General features: G+C 43.6%; 1 protein-coding gene across 1 annotated transcript in view; it reads right to left on the reverse strand.

Annotated features, from left to right (window-relative positions):
* Positions 1-16,719, reverse strand: part of TULP4 (TUB like protein 4) — an 860,077-nt gene that overhangs the window by 822,864 nt on the left and 20,494 nt on the right. The window contains exon 2 of the mRNA XM_069769358.1: positions 416-2,356. Within this exon, the coding sequence (XP_069625459.1) occupies positions 416-667 (252 nt within the window). The 5' untranslated portion in view covers positions 668-2,356. The remainder of the gene's footprint in view (positions 1-415; positions 2,357-16,719) is intronic.

Consider the following 16,719-nt stretch of genomic DNA (forward strand, 5'->3'; position numbering starts at 1 on the left):
GTAAATGACATAAGGGTGGAAAAAGTGTTGCATTTTCAGAAGGCAGGTTGAGTTAACAGCTTGTGGCTTCATCCAGATAACTAGGACATGGCTTTACCCTGGAGCCATACATCAGTTTATATCACTTATAATCAAAAAAAGGATCTCCTAAATGTTTAATTTGAGAATTTGAGAAATGACTTAGTAATTAAGCATGATAGAAATCCTGGTTCCAAAATATACATTCAGTATGTTATACCACCCACTTTATGGCCCACCACTTTCACTGTCAGTTCTCTCTAGTTATCTGCACAAAAACATGGGATAAGTGATAAACTTAGACCAAAATATCATCGGCATGTCAATGCATAATCCCAAAACGATATTCTGATAAGTGGAACATTAGAACTTTTGGGAAAGGAAATAAAACTCTTACCTCACTGTTGTGACCTCGAAGGTTGAAGTTGGTTCTCTGTGGTGCATTTCTGTCTCTTCTACAATGGCTCAGGGTAAATGTAACACCCACAACTCCCCTTCCATTGCCTGTTGCTAGCCACCCTTCTTCATAGTAGCGCCTTCGACACACTGGTTTCTCTTTTTCACTTTTTGGCACCCTTCCTTTCCAAGAAAGGCATAAAATGTTGGAGTCACTACAAAGTACAGGACCATGCTCCACCGATGCGTACATGCTTTTAAAAGTTTTGCTGCCAGTCCTCACAAAATTTTCTTAAAATTAAAGTAAATAAAACGAGTTCCAAATGTCAGGTGCATTTACACAAGACCGCAATTCTCAAAGTGTTAAAGTTGACCTTAAGTATGTTAAGTGGTCAGTTGCCCATAAACAGCCTCGTAATGCATAGTAAGAGTTATCCAGGTACACAACAACTTCAGGAATTTGGCGTAAAATTAACCAGCAGTCTGGATTCTTATCGTGAAGGTTGTGTGGTTGACACTCATGGTTTCTTGTCTTGCTTCTCGTTCTGTCCCACAATGTGTCTCCTCAGCAAATTATTATGCATAAATATATGTAGCCTGAGATTCCAGTTCCAGGATAGCAATAGAGCAGTCCAATAACGTCACACACAATTCCATAAATTAGAGGATTGTAAAGGTTTCAAGTATTTAAGGGTTAAAAGAACTGACACAAAATGCCCCAAAGTGCACAGCAAACTGTCCTAACTCATTGTATTCCAATTCCAAATCACTTTGTGGCAGGTTCTTGAAGCCAAAGTAAATTTGCATAAAACGCAGAAGGAAAGAAAAGGCACATAAAATGTGCAAAATTATTTCCAGCCCAATTTTTTCCCCAAACAATATCCAGTTCTGAGAAAAAAAAAAAAAAAACACAAAAAAAAACTGTTATGTCTCTACAGTACAGCTATAGCACACATCATTTTGGTTATGCAGCCGACCAGATAAGAATGTTCAAAGCTGTGCGATCAGAAATACTGAGAGTCGAAAAACAGCGATCATTACGGATTCCAACAAGACGTTTATGTATAGGAAGCAGATACTCTCTCATGGTCGCTCCAATCAACTGATGTTCCGGCTAGCTGACAATTTCTCTGCTCTCCCTTACACACCAAGACATGAACAAAACATTCATTATCGTATTGCCTGGCTAATCTCCTTTCTACATTTCTAAATTTATTTATTTTTTTTTTTTTTTTTTTTTTACACAAAATGGTTAAATCATTAGATTTATCAGGCAGTAAAACTAGTTACTGGCACAGAATTGCTACTTTAAGCTTCTGGTTATTCCTAAGGAGAAATCAGGCATAGGTTTTCCCTTCAGCAGTCGACCTCCAAGTTATGATTTAAATGGTATTTAAGTCGTTTGTTAGTCTCTTCTCACTTCCTCAGAGATGAAAAAAGTCAATTCATTTCACGACCCAATTAAAGTCTATTTGTCAGAAAAATATCCAGTCTTGCCTTCTTTCTAATGTGCCCTCTTCCACACCATCAATACAAATTAGGCATTGCGATTTACTAGTCTTTCTGTCCCAAGGCATAGGTTTTCCTTTTTTACTTAACTATCCGTTTTGGGACCTTCATTATTTACTGCTGCATTGTACATTAAGCTCAGAAAAAACATCTGGGGAGAGGGGGGGAGTGCATTTCTTTTAATTATATCAGTTTTTTCCAATCCAGCTGAATGTCTGGTATTATGCTTCAGTTTTTTAATATAGCATGGGAACAGTACACAAGTCTAGTCTTCGGTCATTTTGGATTACTTTGGAAATGTTTTGATGAAGTTAGAGGAGACCATAAGCTGCTTCCATGTCAACAATGGGATACGATAAAGTTGACTTTGGCAGTGTTGCTTTGTCGGGAATTTTCAGGAGGAGAGTTAGACCAGGTTCAATCTTGCAGTTACCTGAAATTAATAAATAAAATGATTTATTACAAAAAAGGCACTTAAAGGGTCTGTCCAGGACTTTACTTATTTTTCGTTATGGGGCTAAAAACTTCCATGCAGGTAGTTGTCAACTACCCGCCTGTTCTGCCTGATGCCAATCACTGCCTGCTCACATCAACAGAGCTAACATACAAATGACAAAACACTGACTGGCACTTACAAGCTAATGTGAACATGTGCATATTAGGAGCAACCATCTCTATATACAATAAAAAAAAAGTTGCACTCTGTAGTGGTAAAGCATGTCAATATGAAATATAAGAAATATCAATATCAATACTTCCTCTGGATGTTAGGAAAAATGAGACGCTCAACACTTAATTTGGCCAATTCATGCATGCCCAGTCAGTCTTTTGTCATTTGTATATTAACTCTCTGACCGAGCACTCCGCCCTCCAGCATGTGGTGGTTTTTAATTGCAACAGGGTCCTACCTACCCATTAAAATCAGACTTTGAAGAGAGGTATTCACATCTACCCAGGAATTCATACTTAGGTCTTAGAGAGGTATTCACACTAGACACGTACGACCCAGAAAGCTCTGAGACCACCTTGTCGTTGGCTGCTGGGCATGTATGAATTGGCCAAATTATGTGCCAAGAGTCTCACTTTTTCCTAGCATCCAGAAGCAGTATTGCTATTCATATTGACATGCTTTAGCACTACAGAGTGCAACTTTTTTTGCTTATTTCGTATGGAGATGGCTGCTCCTAGTATGCACCTGTTCACACTAGTCTGGAAGTGACAGTCAGTCTTGTCTTCTGACTTCAGATAGATAATAAATGTGGTATAGCTGTAATCACACTGATCCAAAGAATAAAGCTGCCTTATCAATTATACCACAAGCAGAATGGGGAAAAAAAAATAAAATAAAAAAAAAAAAAATACTGAATTGCTGATTTTTTGTTATACAGCCTCCACATAAAAAGCAATCAAAAAACTACAAAATAGTAGCAATAATATCAAATCATCCTGCAACAAAAAAAAAAAACCTCACATGACAGTCGTCCTAAATATGGAAAAATTATAGCTCAAAATATGGAGATGGAAAAACTTGTTTTTACAATAAAAAAAAAAAAAAAAAAAAAAAAATCATCTTTCGGTGTGTGACAGCAGCCAAACAAAAACCCAATATACGTACATCTGGTGTTGCTGTAATTGCCTTGACTTAAAGAATAAAGTCGCCTAAGCACTTTTACCGTACAAGAAAAAAAAGCAAGTCTTCATTCAGATCCGTCATCTGTTGCGAGAAGTATAGGGGGCTTCCATGTTACTGGTAGTACAAAGGTTCTGAAAAAGCTACCTAAATGGTTCTTCACCCCCCAAAAGGAATTCAGCAAATTCTATGATCCCAAATCCAAATGCCCCCCTCCCTTCTGAGCCCCAGTATGCATAAACCACCTTTACCTTTCACATGTTTGGCAGGGGTATATTTTCCAAAATGGGGTCACTTGAAGGTCGATTCTGCTCTTCTAGCAATTAGGGGCACTCTATATGGAGTCCACAAACTATTATAGGAAAATGGAATGTGGATGGCCATGGAGGAGTAGAGAAGCATGTTCACCTCGCTCCTTACCTATGCTGAAGAAACCCACAGCAACACTATCTCAAATCACAAAATCCACAAATGGGTGTTAAAGGGACTCTGTCACCTGAATTTGGCGGGACTGGTTTTGGGTCATATGGGCGGAGTTTTCGGGTGTTTAATTCACCCTTTCCTTACCCGCTGGCTGCAATATTGGATTGAAGTTCCTTCTCTGTCCTCCATAGTACACGCCTGTGCAAAGCAATCTTGCCTTGTGCAGGTGTATACTATGGAGGACAGAGAATGAACGTCAATCCAATATTGCAGCCAGCATGCAGCCAGCGGGTAAGGAAAGGGTGAATCAAACACCCAAAAACTCCGCCCATATGACCCAAAACCAGTCCCGCCAAATTCAGGTGACAGGTTCCCTTTAAAGGTACCTTCACACTGAACAACATTAAAACAATAACGATAGCGATCCGTGACATTGCAGCGTCCTGGATAGCGATATCGTTGAGTTTGACACGCAGCAGCGATTAGGATCTGTCACGTCCCTCACTGACTGAGCACCGGCCGTAAAGCACAGCGGTGACGTCACCGCTGTGCTCTGCTTTACGGCGCTCACAGTCAGTGCGGGAAGCTGACGGCGAGGGACGTTACAGACACCGGAATGTAATTATGTAGGGGTTTTTTTTTTTTACATTTACAATGGTAACCAGGGTAAACAATCGGGTTACTAAGCGCGGCCCTGCGCTTAGTAACCCGATGTTTACCCTGGTGTCACGATTCCCCTGACCGCTGTCACCAATTGGTCAGGATTCACACCGTGACCGTCACCCCTACGTCACGGTTTGGGGTGACTTTAGGCCAACAGACAGCTATCACATGTGCAGGGGGGCTTATCTTAGTTGTCCCTCCACTGCTAACAATGTGATGAGAAAACACACACAGGGCTATTGACCTCTTAGTTTACAGCAGGGGCTTATTTTAGGTATCCCACTGCTTTTCTATATACCACGGACTGCAGGGATTTATGTATATCCCGCTTACAGTTCCACTTAACACTTGCAGCTCTCTGGCGCCCCCCTTACTCTCAGGTCAGATTAGGTACTGCACCCTGGGTAATTAGTCGCCAGAAAGGCTGCCTGCTATGTACTGGCTATTGGGCACGCTGCAGCGACGCGATAACTACTCCCACTCAGGCAGGAACAATAATTATTAACGCCGCAGCCGCTACAACATAACCCAAAAGTCTGCACACTTCTCGCTGCCACCAGCTTCGATTAAACGGGTCCGAAGCTAACCCAACACAGTAGCGTAATTCTCTTCAAGAGACAGGGTACGTTTAGAGCATGGATGAACGAACTAATATATGAAATATTATATCCCATAAAAATAATAGGCAGTGCTTTATCAAAAATATTTTATAAAGATGTTACAAATGAGACAATTGCAAATATGTACATGGGTAATTATAACAAAGGGAATAAATGAGAAAAGATAACACTCACATGTTAAAAGCATGGCGGACACCCCTGGCTAGTGCAGTTTCCATACATCCCAGTCCATGGGATGTACTCAGCTCTTGGGACAATAGGACAAGAAGTCCAGAAGAAGAAATCCAGCAGAAGGGTGAGCTGAGGATGTGTGCCACAACTTAATACCTTAAGGCTTTGACATCACAGAAGGGCTGGCTTATCCAGACCCTCCTCTCTCTACATTCTGAGTACTTCAATCTTAAATTTATCTACTTGATATAACTTCGCTACAAAACATGACAGAGTCAGACTCAACCTATCATTCATCTCGGATTAACGTGAGCATTCTAATGAGATCAAATATGTCCTATCTGGGATACATATTTACAGAGAAATCCCTACTTCTTTACCAGATGGAGTTAGAAGCCAGAGTTTCAAGGGATGGGTAGATACACCGAGTGGGAATACGAATATATATTTTCGTGTTCTTAACGTAAACATGGTGCATAATATCGTACAAAAACCAAACAAAGGATCTTTCATGAATTTTGGAGCCATTTTTCCTGTTCTAGCTGGAGGAAGATTCTACCCTGGTCGTAAATTCCTCTCGGCCATAAAACTTCCCCCAGTACATGGGCAAAGCAGCTCTTGGCTGAGGAAAAGGGAAGGGATTTGAAGCTAGCATCACTCCAAGAAGGGGGGGCTTAGCCCACGCAGGCTAGCAAGAAAACTCACTTATGATATACATTTTCCTCACACCTGGTTACCCGGGGACTTCGGGTCGCTGGAAAGCTGTCTGTGTGACAGCTCTCCAGCGACCACACAAGGACTTTCCAACGACCACGGCCAGGTTGTAGCGCTGGTCGTGATCGTTAGAAAGTTGCTGAGTGTGATGGTACCTTTAGGAGAGAACATCAGGATACTAATCCTTTCACCCTGGCACAACCTCTACAAGATATAAAGCGCTTCTTTTCAGGACCTCCACCTCTGGACAGATACAACCCTCACCAGACTTGGGAAAAGAACTCGCCCCCTCCCCTAGACAGTCTGCTGATGTCCGGAGACACAGAACCAGAGGTTCTGTGTGTGGAGACCGGGGGAGGGGTGGAGAAGCCCCAGGGGGATGCTGTGGACCCGGTGGCTGCACTGAGGAGTGAGTCACCACCTGTCCCGCAGAGGCAAGATGGCGCTGAGGAGGAAGCCTGGGAACAGAGATATCTGCGTATTCAGCAGAGTGCACACAGAGGTTGACTTTGGGCCACTGATCTCACACTAAGGGCTCCTTTTCACTTGCAAGAAATACGTCCGAGTCTCGCAGGTTAAAACCAAGCTCTGGCGCCAACACTTGGGAGCGGAGTGTGCAGCTCCATGTATTGCTATGCAGCCGCATGCACCGCTCCCAAGTGTCCACGTATTTCTCGCAAGTGAAAAGGAGCCTTTAGAATACATACCAGTGTATTTTTAGTGTGAGATCAGTGGGCCAAAGTCAATTAATCCCTTAAAAAAATCAGTTATGCAAATCTGTGAAAATGGGCTGTTTGCCCAATTTGATGGCAGTTCTGATGACCAGAATCCATTTGGGCCAGGTTAGAGGGACCTGGGGTTGTTGCAGGGCATCACTATGTGTATTCATAGTGTGAGATCAGTGGCCCAAAGTCATTTAACTCCTTAAAAACCAGTTACTTATTAAAATGGCCAAAATCGACTGCCCACTTTGATGCCAGTTATTTTGCCCAGAATGCATTTGGGCCAGGCTGGAGAGACCTGGTTTTTATGTGGGGCGCCCTCTTCTGTATATCTGCAGTGTAATATCAGTGGCCCAAAGTCATTTAACCCTTTCATTAACGCCCGTCGGTGCCCACTTTGATGCCCATTTTTGTGCCAGTTTTATAATTTTTGTAGCTATTGTTAAGTGTATTCACATCAGGGCATCTCGCTGCATTGTATGTTATTATCATGATGCTTATTTCTTGTTGTTAAACCAATAAAAAACAGAAAAGAAAAAAATTGCCAAATAAACTGATGAGTAAGAAACCAATTTCAGCCTCGTCCCCACAGGTCAGTTTACGTTGTGTAAAACAAAATAATAAAAAAAAAAAAAAAAAACACACAGTGGGTATTAGATTTGCGGAACTGTAAGACGCAGCAAAGAGTCTAAAAACGCACCAAAAAGTAATCATGGCCTCAGTGTCTTAGGGGACTAGAATCTGCCATGGTCTGATGACTTGTTCTACACACACACACACACACTGCATTACAATTGTATTGTACATTTAAAAAAAAAAAAAAAAATGTTTTCATATAAATCAAGATCTTGTTTTTTTATATTACAAGTGTGGTGATACCCAAAAAAAATTTATTTTATCTTTAACCCCTTCATGACCTTGGGATTTTCCGTTTTTCCGTGTTCGTTTTTCAATCCCCTCCTTCCCAGAGCGATAACTTTTTATTTTTAAGCCAATATGGCCATGTGAGGGCTTATTTTTTGCGGGACGAGTTGTACTTTTGAACGACATCATTGGTTTTACCATGTCGTGTATTAGAAAATAGGAAAAAAATTCCTAGTGCGGTGAAACTGCAAAAAAAGTGCAATCCCATGTGTGTTAATTGTTTGGCTTTTTTCCTAGCTCCACTAAATGCTAAAACTGACCTGCCATTATGATTCTCCAGGTCATTACAAGTTCAGAGACTCCAAACATGTATAGGTTATTTTTTATCTAAGTAGTGAAAAAAAAATTCCAAACTTTGCTAAAAAAAAAAATGTTTTTTTAAAAAAAGGGCCATTTTCCGATACCCGTAGCGTCTCCATTTTTCGTGAGCTGGGGTCAGGTGAGTGCTTATTTTTTGCGTGCCGAGCTGAAGTTTTTAGTGATACCATTTTGGTGCAGATATGTTCTTTTATTCGCCTGTTATTGCATTTTAATGCAATGTCATGGTGACCAAAAAAACGTGATTTTGGCGTTGCAAATTATTTCCTCTCTAAGCCGTTTAGCGATCAGGTTCATACTTTTTTTTTTTTATTGATCGGGCGATTCTGAACGCGGCGATACCAAATAAGTATATATTTGATTTTATTTTTATTGTTTTATTTTGAATGGGGCGAAAGGGGGGTGATTTAAACTTTTATATATATTTTTTATTATTTATTTCATGTTTTTTTAAATTTTGCCATGCTTCAATAGCCTCCATGGGAGGCTAGAAGCTGGCATAGCCTGATCGGCTCTGCTATATAGCAGGGATCATCAGATCGCTCCTATGTAGCTGAATTGCAGGCTTGCTATGAGCGCCGACCACAGGGTGACGCTCACAGCAAGCCGGCATCAGCAACCATAGAGGTCTCAAGGAGACCTCTGGTTACTATGCAGACGCATCGCTGACCCCTGATCACGTGACGGGGGTCGGCAATGAGCGCATTTCTGGTGGTTCTGTGGTTAGTTATAGCACCTCACTTAGTTTCCCATCACGCCTCTCATTTTCCCCCTCACATCTTTCATTTGCTCCCTCACACCTCATTTTCCCCCTCACTCCTCATTCCCCCTTAACACTTGTAATTTCGACCTCACATCTGTCATTTTCCGATCACTCCTCCCATTTTGTACTCACACCTTTTCATTTTCACCTCACACCTCATTTTCACCTCAGTATACACGTTTGTCATCTCCCTTAGGCCTCTTTCACACGTCCAGATAATTTCGGTACCGGAGAAATCGGTACCGGAGTTATCCGTGTCCGTGTGCTCACGTAGCACATCAGTGTGGCACACGTGCAGCAGCCGTGTGCCGACTGAGGACCACACGGACCGTGAGGGAGACAGCGCTACAGTTAAGCGCGGTCCCCTGCTTTTAGTGCTGAAGCCAGCATTCGTTACTTCTCCCCAGCAGCGTTCGCTGGAGAGAAGGAATGAAAAATCAAGGGTTTTTTTTTAGTGTGATAAAAATAAAGATTGTGGGTCACCTCCCATCCCCTGTGCGCCAGCCCCCGCTTGCCGAGAAATACTCACCCAGCTCCTGCGATGTATGCTCTCAGTGCCGGCAGCAGGTCCTGTGTGAGCGGTCACATGGTACCGCTCATTACAGTGATGAATATGCGCATAATGATGAATATTCCATACTGTTAGATGGAAACCTTTCACTGACGAATGACAGATTGGACCTTGAGTGAGTAGATCCTGGATCTATGGCAAGATTCAAAGATCGAAAACGGACATTAGCCTCATCCAGGAAAACCAAGGTCTTTCTGGCCAAACTGGGGCTATTAGGATTACCCCTCTCATGATCCTCGGTGATCTTCTTCAGCACTTACGGAATCATTACTATTGAAGGAAACGAATACGTCATCCCGAAATCCCAAGGAATCTGAAGGGCTTCTATTAGCTTGAGGGCTTTATCTTGGACTTAGCGGATCTTTGGAGGGCTCCCGGATATAGATCTGTTCTAAAACAAGCTGAACAGGAAGATGGAAAAATTCTGCTCACTATGTGCTGAAAAACCTTCGAATTCAGGACCCAATCCCTTTGCCTCAGTTGGTTGCGATGTTGGAATTCTGTCCTGCCATTCTCCCTCCCCTTTATATGTAAAGCCATCAGGGAAAGAAGCTGCTGCTCTGCCAGCTGGAAAAGGCCCTCTACTGGTTTCATCAATTACAGAGCATTATACTGCCTCTGTACAAATCCCTAGTTAGACCGCACATGGAGTACTGTGTCCAGTTTTGGGCACCGGTGCTCAGGAAGGATATAATGGAACTAGAGAGAGTACAAAGGAGGGCAACAAAATTAATAAAGGGGATGGGAGAACTACAATACCCAGATAGATTAGCGAAATTAGGATTATTTAGTCTAGAAAAAACACGACTGAGGGGCGATCTAATAACCATGTATAAGTATATAAGGGGACAATACAAATATCTCGCTGAGGATCTGTTTATACCAAGGAAGGTGACGGGCACAAAGGGGCATTCTTTGCGTCTGGAGGAGAGAAGGTTTTTCCACCAACATAGAAGAGGATTCTTTACTGTTAGGGCAGTGAGAATCTGGAATTGCTTGCCTGAGGAGGTGGTGATGGCGAACTCAGTCGAGGGGTTCAAGAGAGGCCTGGATGTCTTCCTGGAGCAGAACAATATTGTATCATACAATTATTAGGTTCTGTAGAAGGACGTAGATCTGGGTATTTATTATAATGGAATATAGGCTGAACTGGATGGACAAATGTCTTTTTTCGGCCTTACTAACTATGTTACTATGTAATTCATCAGGGAGCAAGAGCTTGTGTCCCCCTTGATTGAAATATTCCAGTGTGGATCGATTGACTGAGAATCTGGATGTGATGGCCCTGGAGAGAGGTAAGGAACCCTTTTACTGCTTTCTCTACCGACAATAGCTTTTTCATGTTCAAAGAATTTGTTCCCCTTGCATACTGACCAAGGACCTTGTATAACATAATCTCTCAATTGTGCTCCCCAACCACTCACGCTTGCATCTGTGGTAATAATGTTGCTGATCCAAGACATTGATGGAATGTCTGATGACAGATCATACCCGTCTAGCCACCATGAGAGGGAGCTCATGGTTATGGAAGAAAGATTTAACCTTCCTTCTAAACACCCTCCTAATCATTTATATGCTGACAATATCTCCCATTGTATGTAACTGGGCCCATGACACAGCCAGGATACAGGAAGTCAGAGTCCCCAATAATGACATTGCATTCCTCATCATTTATTGATTTACCACTGCTGCTGACACCAGGGATATGGCCGGCGCTCACAGTGCAGAGGAAAGCACAGCGCCGGAGGACAGACACCGGAATGTAAGTATGTAGTGTTTTTATTTTTTTAACCCCTTCATGACCCAGCCTATTTTGACCTTAAAGACCTTGCCGTTTTTTGCAATTCTGACCAGTGTCCCTTTATGAGGTAATAACTCAGGAACGCTTCAACGGATCCTAGCGGTTCTGAGATTGTTTTTTCGTGACATATTGGGCTTCATGTTAGTGGTAAATTTAGGTCAATAAATTCTGCGTTTGTGATAAAAATGGAAATTTGGAAAAATTTCGCAATTTTCACATTTTGAATTTTTATTCTGTTAAACCAGAGAGTTATGTGACACAAAATAGTTAATAAATAACATTTCCCACATGTCTACTTTACATCAGCACAATTTTGGAGACAAAATTTTTTATTGCTAGGAAGTTATAAGGGTTAAAATTTGACCAGCGATTTCTCATTTTTACAACGAAATTTACAAAACCATTTTTTTTAGGGACCACCTCACATTTGAAGTCAGTTTGAGGGGTCTATATGGCTGAAAATACCCAAATGTGACACCATTCTAAAAAATGCACCCCTCAAGGTACTCAAAACCACATTCAAGTTTATTAACCCTTCAGGTGCTTCACAGCAGCAGGAGCAACATGGAAGGAAAAAAAATGAACATTTAACTTTTTAGTCACAAAAATGATCTTTTAGCAACAATTTTTTTATTTTCCCAATGGTAAAAGGAGAAACTGAACCACGAAAGTTGTTGTCCAATTTGTCCTGAGTACACTGATACCTCATATATGGGGGTAGACCATTGTTTGGGCGCACGGCAGGGCTTGGAAGGGAAGGAGCGCCATTTGACTTTTTCAATGAAAAATTGGCTCCACTCTTTAGCGGACACCATGTCACGTTTGGAGAGCCCCCGTGTGCCTAAAAATTGGAGCTCCCCCACAAGTGACCCCATTTTGGAAACTAGACGCCCCAAGGAACTTATCTAGATGCATAGTGAGCACTTTGAACCCCCAGGTGCTTCACGAATTGATCCGTAAAAATGAAAAAGTACTTTTTTTCACAAAAAAAATTCTTTTAGCCTCAATTTTTTCATTTTCACATGGGCAACAGGATAAAATGGATCATAAAATTTGTTGGGCAATTTCTCCCGAGTACGCCGCTACCTCATATGTGGGGGTAAACCACTGTTTGGGCACACGGCAGGGCTCGGAAGGGAAGGCGCGCCATTTGACTTTTTGAATGGAAAATTAGCTCCAATTGTTAGCGGACACCATGTCGCGTTTGGAGAGCCCCTGTATGCCTAAACATTGGAGATCCCCCACAAATGACCCCATTTTGGAAACTAGACCCCCAAAGGAACTAATCTAGATGTGTGGTGAGGACTTTGAACCCCCAAGTGCTTCACAGAAGTTTATAACGCAGAGCCATGAAAATAAAAATAAAAAATTATTTTCTCAAAAATGAGAATTTTAGCCTGCAATTTTTTATTTTCCCAAGGGTAACAGGAGAAATTTGACCCCAAAAGTTGTTGTCCAGTTTCTCCTGAGTACGCTGATACCCCATATGTGGGGGTAAACCACTGTTTGGGCACACGCCGGGGCTCGGAAGTGAAGTAGTGACGTTTTGAAATGCAGACTTTGATGGAATGCTCTGCGGGCGTCACATTGCGTTTGCAGAGACCCTGATGTGGCTGAACAGTAGAAACCCCCCACAAGTGACCCCATTTTGGAAACTAGACCCCGAAAGGAACTTCTCTAGATATGTGGTGAGCACTTTGAACCCCCAAGTGCTTCACAGACGTTTACAACGCAGAGCCGTGAAAATAAAAAATCATTTTTCTTTCCTCAAAAATGATGTTTTAGCAAGCATTTTTTTTATTTTCACAAGGGTAACAGGAGAAATTGGACCCCAGTTTATCCTGAGTATGCTGGTACCCCATATGTGGGGGTAAACCACTGTTTGGGCACACGTCGGGGCTCGGAATTGAGGGAGCACCATTTGACTTTTTGAATACAAGATTGGCTGGAATCAATGGTGGCGCCATGTTGCGTTTGGAGACCCCTGATGTGCCTAAACAGTGGAAACCCCTCAATTCTACCTCCAACACTAACCCCCCACACCCCTAACCCTAATCCCAACTGTAGCCATAACCCTAATCACAACCCTAACCGCAACACACCCCTAACCACAACCCTAACTGTTAGGAAATGTAATTCAGTACCGCAATGGACAAAGGGGTCAGTGCACATACAGTGACCTGGCAATAACCCAAAAAATAAGAACGAGCTCTGAGACGTGGGAACTGTTGACCGCAATCCCTAATCCTCTCCAACACAACTAGAGGCAGCCGTGGATTGCGCCTAACGCTACCTATGCAACTCGGCACGGCCTGAGAAACTAGCTAGCCTGAAAATGGAAAATAAGCCTACCTTGCCTCAGAGAAATACCCCAAAGGAAAAGGCAGCCCCCACATATAATGACTGTGAGTTAAGATGAAAAGACAAACGTAGAGATGAAATAGATTTAGCAAAGTGAGGCCCAAATTCCTGAACAGAGCGAGGATAGAAAAGGCAACTTTGCGGTCAACACAAAACCCTACAAAATCCACGCAAAGGGGGCAAAAAGACCCTCCGTACCGAACTAACGGCACGGAGGTACACCCTCTGCGTCCCAGAGCTTCCAGCTAGCAGAAAAAACAAATTGACAAGCTGGAATAGAAAAAACAGCAAACAAATAGCAAAGAGGAACTTAGCTATGCAGATCAGCAGGCCACAGGAACACTCCAGGAGGAAACAGGTCCAACACTAGAACATTGACTGGAAGCCAGGATCAAAGCACTAGGTGGAGTTAAATAGGGTAGCACCTAACGACTTCCCCATATCACCTGAGGAAGGAAACTCAGAAGCCGCAGTACCACTTTCCTCCACCAACGGAAGCTCAGAGAGAATCAGCCGAAGTACCACTTGTGACCACAAGAGGGAGCTCTGCCACAGAATTCACAACACCTAACCCCAACACACCCCTAACCCTAATTCCAACCCTAACCCTAAGGCTATGTGCCCACGTTGCGGATTCGTGTGAGATTTTTCAGCATCATTTTTCAAAAATCCGCGGGTAAAAGGCACTGCGTTTTACCTGCGGATTTTCCACGGATTTCCAGTGTTTTTTTATGTGGATTTCATCTGCGGATTCCACACGGTATTTTCCGCACCATGGGCACAGCGGATTTGGTTTTCCATAGGTTTACTTGGTACTGTAAACCTGATGGAACACTGCTGCGAATCTGCAGCGGCCAATCCGCTGCGGATCCGCAGCCAAATCCGCACCGTATGCACATAGCCCAATTCTAAAGGTATGTGCACACGCTGCGGAAAACGCTGCGGATCCGCAGCAGTTTCCCCATGAGTTTACAGTTCAATGTAAACCTATGGGAAACAAAAAAAAAAAAAAAAAAAAAAAAAAAAAAAAAAAAATCGCTGTACACATGCTGCAGAAAAACTGCACGGAAACGCAGCGGTTTACATTCTGCAGCATGTCACTTCAATCTGCGGATTACGCGGCGGTTTTACAACTGCTCCAATAGAAAACCGCAGTTGTAAAACCGCAGTGAAATGCGCAGAAAAAACATGGTAAATCCGCCATAAATCCGCAGCGGTTTAGCACTGCGGATTTATCAAATCCGCAGCGGAAAAATCCGCAGAGGACCAGAATACGTGTGCACATACCAAAACCCTAACCCTAGCTCTAACCCTAACCCTATTCTAACATTAGTGGGGAAAAAAAAAAAATTCTATATTTTTTTTATTGTCCCTACCTATGGGGGTGACAAAGGAAGGGGGGGGGGGTCATTTATCATTTTTTTATTTTGATCACTGGGATAGATTATATCTCAGTGATCAAAATGCACTTTGAACGAATCTGCCGGCCGGCAGATTCGGCGGGCGCACTGCGCATGCGCCCGCCATGTTGGAAGATGGCGGCGCCCAGGGAGAAGACGGACTGACCCCGGCAGGATCGGTAAGTATGATGGGGGTGGGGGAGCACGGAAATCGGAGCATGGGGGGGGGTGGTGGATCGGAACGCAGGTGGGGTGGAACGGAGCACGGGGGGGGGGGGGGGGGGGAACGGAGCACGGGGGAAGGAGCGGATTACAGGACGGAGGGGAGCGGGGCAGTGTACCGGACAGATCGGAGGGCTGGGGGGGGCGATCGGTGGGGTGGGGTGGGGGCACATTAGTATTTCCAGCCATGGCTGATGATATTGCAGCATCGGCCATGGCTGGATTGTAATATTTCACCCGTTATAATAGGTGAAATATTACAAATCGCTCTGATTGGCTGTTGAAAGTGAAACTGCCAATCAGAGCGATCGTAGCCACCGGGGGGGTGAAGCCACCCCCCCTGGGCTAAACTACCACTCCCCCTGTCCCTGCAGATCGGGTGAAATGGGAGTTAACCCTTTCACCCGATCTGCAGGGACACGATCTTTCCATGACGCCACATAGGCGTCATGGGTCGGATTGGCACCGACTTTCATGACACCTACGTGGCGTCATGGGTCGGGAAGGGGTTAAGTTTACGCTGGTAACCAGGGTAAACATCGGGTTACTAAGCGCGGCCCTCCTGTCATCTGATCCCGGCGCTCCCGACGCGGTCCCTGCATATCCCAAGGTCTTCGGGCGTGGCAGCTTCTTCCCCTGTTCAGCGGTCACTTCTACAGCTCTTTAAAGTAATGAATATCCACTCCACTCCCATAGGGGTGGAGCCGCATATTCATTACTGTAATGAGCGGTACCATGTGACCGCTCACTACAGGAAGAAGCTGCCGTGCCCGAAGACCAAAGGACATGCAGGGACCTCCCGGAGCAGGAGAGTATTTCATATTCACCTTTCCACCGACGCTCCATCTTCCGCATCCTCTGCACTCACTGTTCAGGTCAGAGGATGCGATGACGTATTAATGTGCGCGCCGCCCTCTGCCTGGACAGTCACTGCGGAGAGACGGAATGCTGAGGAGCAGCGGGCAGCAAGAGGGGAGAGTATGTAATTTTTTTTTTTTTTTTTAGTGCAGCAGCAGCATTACATGTGGCACAATTTTATATGGACCATCTATGGGGCCATAATGAACTGCATGGAGCATTATATGGGGCCATAAAGAACTGCATGGAGCATTATATTGGGCATCTATGGGGCCATAATGAACTGCATAGAGCATTATATGGGGCATCTATGGCGCCATAAAGAACTGCAAGGAGCATTATATGGGGCGTATTTTGTATGGAGCATCTTATGGGGGCCATCATGAACTGCATGGAGCATTATATGGGGCTCCGGATTCAATATGGATATTCAAAAACACTTAACTTACTGATGTCTCAATTAATTTTACTTTTATTGGTATATATTTTTATTTTTCAAATTTACCGGTAGCTGCTGCATTTTCCACCCTAGGCTCATACTCGAGTCACCGCTGTGCTATGCTTTACGGCCGGCGCAGACACAGTCAGTGCAGGGAAGCTCTCAGCCGAAGCCCGTACATTAGCAGCTCTCCTGC

This window comes from Ranitomeya imitator, chromosome 5 (genome assembly GCF_032444005.1).
Source record: "Ranitomeya imitator isolate aRanImi1 chromosome 5, aRanImi1.pri, whole genome shotgun sequence".
In the NCBI taxonomy this organism is placed as follows: domain Eukaryota; kingdom Metazoa; phylum Chordata; class Amphibia; order Anura; family Dendrobatidae; genus Ranitomeya; species Ranitomeya imitator.